General features: G+C 38.3%; 1 protein-coding gene across 6 annotated transcripts in view; it reads left to right on the top strand.

The window, feature by feature from the left end:
* The first annotated feature begins 549 nt into the window (after nt 1–549).
* LOC124787984 (peptide methionine sulfoxide reductase) overlaps nt 550–10,226 on the top strand; it is a 28,921-nt gene continuing 19,244 nt past the window's right edge. Inside the window, exons 1-4 of one of the 6 annotated variants that reach the window (XM_047255009.1) lie at nt 550–845; nt 3,932–4,104; nt 4,193–4,307; nt 4,402–4,544. In XM_047255009.1, the coding sequence (XP_047110965.1) occupies nt 747–845; nt 3,932–4,104; nt 4,193–4,307; nt 4,402–4,544 (530 nt within the window). In that variant the 5' untranslated portion in view covers nt 550–746. Of the gene's footprint in view, nt 846–1,307; nt 1,554–1,760; nt 1,915–1,952; nt 2,185–2,508; nt 2,610–3,931; nt 4,105–4,192; nt 4,308–4,401; nt 4,545–10,226 lie in introns of those variants that run through there. The other 5 variants (XM_047255012.1, XM_047255011.1, XM_047255010.1 and 2 more) reach the window with 5 other exon arrangements.

The following is a 10,226-nucleotide window of genomic DNA, read 5'->3' as shown; positions in this document are numbered from 1 at the left end:
GTAGATCAAGTATACCAGCCAACATTATGGTATTTTGATCTACTTGGCTTTCTTAGTGATCAAGAAACGCCAAGACCAAGCAGGAGTACAATTGAAGATGAAATTGGAGTGCCAATGTGCGAGGAAATGGAACACGAGGTTATGTAAAACAAAACAGGTTCGCCCTGCAACTCTCGCAGTAAATTTACGTGACAAAACTGCTTTCGCTTTAGCAGCCACTGTCTGCACCATTTTGACCGCTTTCTCTGTTTCCTGCGGTTGGTCTGAATGTTTTTTGCAACACAAGTTGTGAACACAGACCACAACAGAACTTCCTCCATTTCTATTTTTCAAAATAACTGAATTAAATTTTGACGTTTTCGGGGAGCGTAGTCGCTTGCCACCGATATTTCTTTTCTACACCGACAGATGGCGGGCGAGTAGTAGATTGGGGTTTGTGTCGTGTGAACACACCACATTTGCAGCGATCTTTTGCATGTACAGACATCTGCGCCGATGTCTGCGCAGACAGATCGTTGCGTGTGGACCGGGCTTTAAGTCGCATATATACATGTATCTCATACATGTGCCGATACAAATCACAGTGTAAACGCACCTTAAGATGAATACGGGCACAGAATTCGCTGTTGGATAGCATTAAATTGCGTGATGTGCGACTGTGTGAAATTGTAGCACTTCGTATTTAAAACAAATAGGACTACAGGCTCTTAAATAAATGAATTACTTAATCATGTAATAGTACGCAGATGTTGCATAGTCATCGCATCACAACTTGGCTTCACAGTCGGAATGAACAGTTGAAACATAAAAATGCAGTTGCGCAAATAACGATGGATACAGGGCAGGTATGTCTCATTTTTAAGGCGGAGAAGAGCGGGCGAGACTGAAAGACTCGAAGGTGACTCATTTGTTTTTACAAGAAAAAAGACGAATGAAAATGAAGCAACGATACAACAGATATTTAATCGATAAAAATTAGCCTGTTATAATATCAAAGCCAGAATATCCGACAGAGAATATCATTTTGATATTGTATGGTGGTGATATTTACAAATAATTGAGTAATATATTTAGCTGATTGAATGAGCTGTAGCTAAAAGCAGTACGCGATAGAAATCTCATGCGTCTGCTCGCTCCTCTTGTTCTTGCTTCAGTAGTTGACTTCAAGTATTCGAACTCTTGAACCTATATTAAATCAAAACGTCCCGGAGAGATATAATCAACAGAAAATATGAGCCACTTCTATTTGCGTCTTACTGGTGTCAGTTTTCCCCGGTTTAGGCTGTCTTGATGTCCACAACGATCACTCTTTCGTTATATAGTTTATGAATTTACTTACAACATTTGTCAAATATGTAAACACGTCCTATACATGAAGGTTGTTTCGCACATTGCAGTGTTAGGAGTGCTCCTATTGGGGATAGTGTGCCCCCATTTTCTCCTGCCTTTGAATTACAGGGTTTAGAGGACCTAGAGTTCGACGTGGACTCCAAACCACGTTGCAAATTTGCAGTTTTGACTTTTACAAATTGTGGAAATGAGTGAAATAAGTGGTAAGTCACAATAAAAAATATTAGGTTCCGATAAGGATTGAAGCTCAAACCATTGGAATGTTTGTTGGTAACTACGTTACAGGGTCACCAAGAACCTATTTGGTAGGACGTAAACTGGCAACACATTTAAGATTAATTTTGTTTCTCTGATTGCTTTTTAACAGTTACATAATAGCAAACTCATTTTAAAATTGTGATAGCCATGCTGAGCGTTGTTATCAGCGGAGTTGCGTCAGAATTGCGTTCGAAACTCACAGTTGCTAAGCTCCGACTGACAGAATTTAAAACGAAGCGAAGGCGGAAGCGTGTCACTTGACACAGTGCGAGGAGGAGGTTGTTGAAGACTAACTTGTTTAAAAAGGTACATGACTAGTATTTCTATAAATGTTCAATGATTACGCATTCAGAACACAGACGTAAGCTATGTAGAGCGCCACTTTCGTTCCGGAGGAAGGGAGAGTCATCGTCGCTCAACAGAAAGTCGAACAGCACTGAGCGGGCATGCTAAGCCATTTGCAGTGGATTCAGTGCAGATTGTTCATTCCACTGTTTACAATGGGTCAACGGTTATCATCCTCAGTGAGTTCTTCAACAATTCCATGAAGCAATTTGAGATAAAATATTTCTTGGTGTAAGTGATTACATGTAACCGCCTTGTGCAGCAGCTGTATTAAAATTGTTAAGTGACAGCGTTGTGGTTGTAAACATGCGACAAAGTTCATCAGCGCACGATTTACTGGTAGTGTAGCCTATACTGGTAACATGGTGCCATGACGAGAAAACTCCACAATTGTTATTGCTAGCTGGAACCAAAGTTAATTCCAGTGTCTATCCATTAATTTCGCAAATCCAGGAAGATGGTGGTTACAGATGCGGAACTGTTACAACATTAAGTTAAGTAAAATGATATTTATAGAATTTTACTGTCGCTGCCACATACAGGAAGCTAAGTTCCTGTTCCTGTTGTGTTAAAAGTATTTTTACTGTGTCACCCGTTTTGATGGAGAAACCTTGCAGTTAAAAGAAACTGGATGCCTATTTCATAGCTCCTAATTTGTAAGTGTAGACATATTGCCCAGCATAGTACAAATGATATAGCACAACGCTCCAGATTAATTCACAAAGCAACTGTATTATGTTACAAAAATTTTCAAGTTAATAGAGAGCTCCTTTGTACAAATGTTTGTTGTGTATGAGCGAAGAGCCCTTTTGATACACCATATACTCAGTGTACTTATTATTCTATCATAATTTGCTTATGCCTTAAGTGGGTTATTGGGATTACTGTTAAGAGTTTTTGTGTACCTGATGTAAAAACCATACCTTTAAATAATGATTGAAGTAATAGGTTTATTTTATGATGCTGCAGATACCCAAAGTATTAATGATAGAGGTAGTTCCAGGTAAACATTTCAGCTCTTAGCTTATTTTAACAAGATTCTTCCTTTGAAGAAGCAGTAGTTCATGTTGTTTCTTTTATTGCATCAGTGAAACATGTTGCAGAAGCATGAAAACATTAATTCTTTTTTAAATTTATTGTCTTTCCAGTGTAGTTTCAAAACTTTTTTGCCATAGTTTATTTATATATTGAGTCCAGGTGTTAATGCAAAATTGCACTTCTTACTAAGATACACAGGTTGTATATTCTTAAATACAATAGTTCCAAAACATAATTACCGAGTGAGGTGGCGCAGTGGTTAACACACTGAACTCGCATACAGGACGGCAACTGTGGTAATCCACATCTGACCATTCAGATATAGATTTTCCATGATTTTCCTAAACCGCTCCCCATAAATTCCACGATTCCTTTGAAAGGGCGCAGCCAGTTTGCTTCACCATCCTTAAAACATTCTGAACTTGGGCTCTGTGTCTAATGAACTCAGTGTTGATCGAAATCAACCATGACCTTCCTTTCTTTCTTTCTTCTTTCCTGTACATAATTTTGTATAGCATTAATTGTGCCACAGTGTATTAAACTTGTCTATAAGCATATATCTGAATCAGGAGTATACTTAGTACAATGAGACCATACCAAAGCAGTTAAGGCACATGTTGGACAGACAATAGACATTTTTCCAATTTGTAGGCTAATGTTGTTCCTCTCTAACACATATGTTTATACCATAGAGGAACCCGAGAAGAGAAACAAATAGTGTATTGCAAACCTCTAATGACCAGCATGTAGACGTAACAAATGTTTTTAAAATTGTTTATGCAATATTTTGTACAGCTTAAAGACTAAATCATGACATGCATTTGAATATGATAACTGGAACATGGAACCATCTCATTTCTAGATTTCTTTTTTCCATAGAAATTGAGAAATTTTCAAAGATGTTACAAACTTTAACAGTGACGATATTTGTATGTTCCAGGCAATGGCAGCGGCAAACATACTCCATGATATCGATGTTCCTGTAAAGAAGGCAACGTTTGGAATGGGCTGTTTTTGGGGCCCTGACACCCTCTATGGTACACTGAAAGGTGTTATAAGAACAAGAGTGGGATATTCTGGAGGCACAAAAATAAACCCCACATATAGAGATCTGTAAGATCCCCTTTTCTCTTTGCCAAAGAGGCTTTTGAAACTGTTATTTTCCAAGTATTTTGATAATTGTACAAATTTGTTTTCACAGTGGAGATCACACAGAGTGTATTGATATTGACTATGACCCAAATGAAATTTCCTTTGAAAAATTACTTGAAGAGTTTTGGAAAAACCATGATCCTACTTACAGAGCCACGAAACAGGTTGGTACTGATATTTTAAAATTCATTTATGTTAGCTTATAATTATTGTTCTAGCAGTTGCAATGAGATAATAATTTTACTTTATTCTCTGCAGTATACATCCTTAATATTTTATCATGATGATGATCAAAAGCAGACAGCTGAGAAAAGTTTTAAAGAAGAGGAAGAGAAGAAAGGCAAGAAGGGCAAATTTGTCACCAAAATATTACCAGCAGCAGAGTTTTATAATGCAGAGGAGTAAGTTAGAGCTAATGCTTTCTTATGCTTTAGAGACATGAATGGTAATGAGAGGATCGCCTTCTTGCGAGAACACAATTTTTTGTTTTGTTTAATCCCTAAATATGTTTCACCACAGTTTTGACATCTTCAGTGTTTTTTTCTTTCTTTCTTTCTTTTTTTTTCTTCTTTTACTTTTAGGAATATGTTGACATTAGATTTTTGTTGTTTACATTGAGTACTTCACCATTTCTTATATTGTGGGTGCCAACACAGATCGGCCACAGTCCATATTAATACAGCAAGTCATCTGCCAGTATCAGGGATGTTGGAGCACTGTCTGTATTGAATTTTTGCTTAGAATATAACCTTTTAACTATGTATTCTGGTAAAATATGCATGCTCAGGCACAGTTTAAAAATTACAAATTCTGCCAGTATGGGTTGATATTAATGACATTCCAAATGTTTATACAATTTTGAGAGTTAATTGTATAGAGAATTTAGAAATATCTTACAATCAGTATTATTGTTGATGAAAATGGTATTCAGTTAATTACTGCTCATACATAAGAACAAGCAGTTTTGCCGCTTCTTGCAAATGAGGCAACACAGGTTCAGAAAATATAAGCACCATTAGACTCTTACGGGGAAAAACATCACAGGTAAAGTGGTCAGTATTTTATTTAGGCAAAACATTGACTCATATGCATTACACTGTAGATAGTAAACATTTCACAGTGACAGTGCGCAAGTAGTATTATCAAGAAAAGGGGGGGGGGGATGCTTGCCAGTGTTCAGCTGTTGCATCATGTTGGGAACTGGTGTACAAGTGTGTAATATATACAGTGCTCCACTTATAATAGTACTGGAGTGTACACTTTTGTTATTACTCCTTGCTTCTTGGGCATAAGGAAAATTGTGCTGCCACTCTGCCCAGGTCTTCATTTTGCTGTACTAGATTTGATTCCCTATACTGCCCAGCGTTTTTCCTTGGTAGGGAGGAATTTAACAAAGTGGACTATGCCTCTTGAGGACAACTGAGAAGCTGTAGTTTAAATCCTAACTTTGTCTGAGAAAGTGATGTGTTAATCACTTTGCTCCTTCACACTGACACCAAGTAAGGGGCTTAGGACATCGGACTTGTAGTCAGGAAGAGCAGGGATTTAATGCCTTATCAATATCAGTATTTTCCCTAAATTAGTTTAGGTGATTGCTGTGATGATTTCTTTCATAAGAATACAACCATTTTCCAGCATTGTCTTGTCCTATTTGAGCTTGTACTGCATCTTGAGTGACATCATTGACAAGGTTCTAAATTCTAAACTGAAGGTAACCATGCTTTCCTAATAAATGCAGTTTTATATAAAGTGGTTACCTGAGAGATACAGAAATGGGAATGATTGCCTTAAGATTAACAACAGCATAAAACAAATTAATGTTGTAAATGTTCAATTTTAAGACAGAGAATTTGATTCATGCAGCTCCTTTGGTTTAATGTGTCATTATGTCACTCTCTTGGAGGGATGTTAATTGTTGGTTAGTTTCACAATGACTTTAAAATGCCCCTTATTGAGCACACCCACACCTGCCACTATCAACTCAAAAACCATCTTCTGATTCCTTCATTAATTGGCATGGTATACAAAAACAATGGTTTGTATTTGATCTCTCACTACACAAGAAATTGTGAGCACAGCTTCCTATCTTCACACTGTGCACAGACTGGAATTCAGTTGCAAGTATGACTACAAAAGGTAATAGGCAAAATAATTTAATTGGATAGATAAAAAAATCTACTCACCAAATGGCAGCAGAAAACACACACACACACACACACACACACACACACACACACACACACACACACACAGTTATAAGTAGGCAAGTTTTTGGAGCCAGTGGCACCTTCTTCAGGAAGAAAGGTTGAAGGGGAAGGGATGAAGGAAAAGGATGGGAGAGGTCTAGGAAAAAGGGGTAGATTTTGGGAAAGTCATCCAGAACTGCAGGTCAGGGGAGACTTAATGGATGGGATAAGAAGGAAAGACTGATTCTTAGGGTCTACATCACATGAGACTTGAAAATCTGGGAGCTTAAAGGTGTAATACAGGGTAATATGAAGGACATAGATTACTGCTTAAACATCATGCATGAGTTAATAAGAGTGAAAAGCTAAGTGCACTGCACCAGGAATCTTTGTACTTTCATTTCTCTTAGTAGTCTAAAGAAATACATTTACCACATTTTGCAGTATATGGTAAATTTATTTCTTTATATTACAATGAGAGATGATAGTATGACCTTTGTAGTCATACTTATATTCAAATTCCAATCCATGCATATTGTGGCAATATGAAGTTGCAACAAAATTAATTTGTTGTGTAAGGGATGATAAAGTGCAAACCATTATTTCTGGAAATATAATATAACTGGATAGATAAGAAGGGAAAAAGAACTATTGACCAAGCAGTGACAGGAGCACACACACACATGAATGTTAAGGAAATTTGCAAGTTTTCGGAGGCAGTGATGAAAAAGGACTGCTGTGGTCTAGGAAATGGGAAAAGTGTGGAACCGTGGCTCAGGAGAAACTTACCAGATGGGATGAGAAGGAAAGACTGATCTTTAACTCCCAGGAACAAGCCGCTAGCCAGAAAGAGAATATGAAATCTTAGTTTTGATAGTGCAAAAGCATCCTTTAGAAAAGGAGAAATTATAGTATGTGATGGGATTAAGCATGGCAAGAGAGGAGGATTTGGCATATTACAGGGGTGGGAGTGGCAAAAAGAGAGGCAGATGGGGTAAAGGGAGAGAAAAAAGGAAGACATGCAAGGAATACAGTCAGAAAATAGTAGAGAAATTCATATGAAAATCTTGAGAAAAGACAAGGGTAAACAAGAGATAACGAGTGGGTGAGAATTTTTCACCAGGAAAGTGAACTATATGATACAACAAAATAGTCTTTTCTTCTCATAACATCTGGCGCGTCTCCTCTGACACAGGGTTGTGGGTGACATTCCCAAACTCTCCCCATTTCATAAGCCTCGTCAGACCTATTTCTTCATCCCTCTTCCTTCCCCTTCAACATTTCTGCCAGAAATCTTGCAGATTTTCGTAACCTGTATATGTGTGTGTACTCCCATCACCACTTGGTGAGTACATATTTATCTGTCCAGTTACATTATATATTCAAAAATTCATTATTTTTGTTGATATATTAAATCATTATTTCTCCTAATTCCAGTATCCCCATCCAGTTTATGTTAGGTAGTTGTGTGCTGCTATCTCATGCCCAAGCCTGTGAAATCATGTGCCCATCCATCTGCCTCTACCTGCACCAACAGCTAGCCCGGATGGCTCCCCACTCTCCCGTGAGCCTCTGGGCATTTTATCCCAACCACGTCCCTGCCTCCCACCTCTTTCCAAATGAGTTGGCCAATTCCAACAGTGACTCATTGGTATTGTAGTCATAGGATACTACGTTTTTTCATCTTGTGAAGTGCACAGTTTTATATTTCTGAACATTTAAAGCAAGTTGCCAATCTTTGCACCACTTTGAAATCTTATCAAGATCAGACTGAATATTTATGCAACTTTTTTCAGATAGTACTTCATTTTAGATAACTGCATTGTCTGCAAAAAGTCTGATTGTGCTGTTAATGTTGTCTGGAAGATCATTAACATACAAAATGAACAGCAAGGGTCCCAACTCACTTCCGTGAGGCACACCCGAAGTTATTTCTACAACTGACGATGGCTCTCCATCTGAGATAACATGCGGCATCCTTCCTACCAAAAAGTCCTCAATCCAGTCACAAATTTCACTTGATACCTGATATGACCATGTTGTTGTTGTTGTTGTTGTGGTCTTCAGTCCTGAGACTGGTTTGATGCAGCTCTCCATGCTACCCTATCCTGTGCAAGCTTCTTCATCTCCCAGTACTTACTGAAACCCACATCCTCCTGAATCTGCTTAGTGTATTCATCTCTTGGTCTCCTTCTATGATTTTTATCCTCCACACTGCCCTCCAATGCTAAATTTGTGATCCCTTGATGCCTCAGAACATGTCCTACTAACCGGTCCCTTCTTTTTGTCAAGTTGTGCCACATACTCCTCTTCTCCCCAATTCTATTCAATACTTCATCATTAGTTACGTGATCTACCCATCTAATCTTCAGCATTCTTCTGTACAACCACATTTCAAAAGCTTCTATTCTCTTCTTGTCCAAACTACACTCCATACAAATACTTTCAGAAACGACTTCCTGACACTTAAATCTATACTCGATGTTAACAAATTTCTCTTCTTCAGAAACGCTTTCCTTGTCATTGCCAGTCTACATTTTATATGCTCTCTTCTTCGGCCATCATCAGTTATTTTGCTCCCCAAATAGCAAAACTCCTTTACTACTTTAAGTGTCTCATTTCCCAAGCTAATTCCCTTAGCATCACCCGATTTAATTTGACTACATTCCATTATCCTCGTTTTGCTTTTGTTGATGTTCATCTTATATCCTCCTTTCAAGACACTGTCCATTCCATTCAACTGCTCTTACAAGTCCTTTGCTGTCTCTGATAGAATTGCAATGTCATCGGCGAACCTCAACGTTTTTATTTCTTCTCCATGGATTTTAATACCTACTCCGAACTTTTCTTTTGTTCCCTTTACTGCTTGCTCAATATACAGATTGAATAACATCGGGGAGAGGCTACAACCCTGTCTCACTCCCTTCCCAACCACTGCTTCCTTTTCGTGCCCCTCGACTCCTATAACTGCCATCTGGTTTCTGTACAAATTGTAAATAGCCTTTCGCTCCCTGTATTTTACCCCTGCCACCTTTAGAATTTGAAAGAGAGTATTCCAGCCAACATTGTCAAAAGCTTTCTCTAAGTCTACAAATGCTAGAAACATAGGTTTGCCTTTCCTTAATCTAGCTTCTAAGATAAGTCGTAAGGTCAGTATTGCCTCACGTGTTCCTATATTTCTACGGAATCCAAACTGATCTTCCCCATGGTCGGCTTCTACCAGTTTTTCCATTCGTCTGTAAAGAATTTGCGTTAGTATTTTGCAGCTGTGACTTATTAAACTGATAGTTCAATAATTTTCACATCTGTCAACACCTGCTTTCTTTGGGATTGGAATTATTATATTCTTCTTGAAGTCTGAGGGTATTTCACCTGTCTCATACATCTTGCTCACCAGATGGTAGAGTTTTGTCAGGACTGGCTCTCCCAAGGCTGTCAGTAGTTCTAATGGGATGTTGTCTACTCCCGGGGCCTTGTTTCGACGCAGGTCTTTCAGTGCTGTGTCAAACTCTTCACGCAGTATCGTATCTCCCATTTCATCTTCATCTACATCCTCTTCCATTTCCATAATATTGTCCTCAAGTACATCGCCCTTGTATAGACCCTCTATATACTCCTTCCACCTTTCTGCTTTCCCTTCTTTGCTTAGAACTGGGTTTCCATCTGACCTCTTGATATTCATGCAAGTGGTTCTCTTTTCTCCAATGGTCTCTTTAATTTTCCTGTGGGCAGTATCTATCTTACCCCTAGTGAGATAAGCCTCTACATCCTTACATTTGTCCTCTAGCCATCCCTGCTTAGCCATTTTGCACTTCCTGTCGATCTCATTTTTGAGACGTTTGTATTCCTTTTTGCCTGCTTCACTTACTGCATTTTTATATTTTCTCCTTTCGTCAA

This window comes from Schistocerca piceifrons, chromosome 3, assembly GCF_021461385.2.
Source record: "Schistocerca piceifrons isolate TAMUIC-IGC-003096 chromosome 3, iqSchPice1.1, whole genome shotgun sequence".
NCBI classification, from domain to species: Eukaryota; Metazoa; Arthropoda; class Insecta; order Orthoptera; family Acrididae; genus Schistocerca; species Schistocerca piceifrons.
This window is presented reverse-complemented; position numbering and strand designations above follow the sequence as displayed.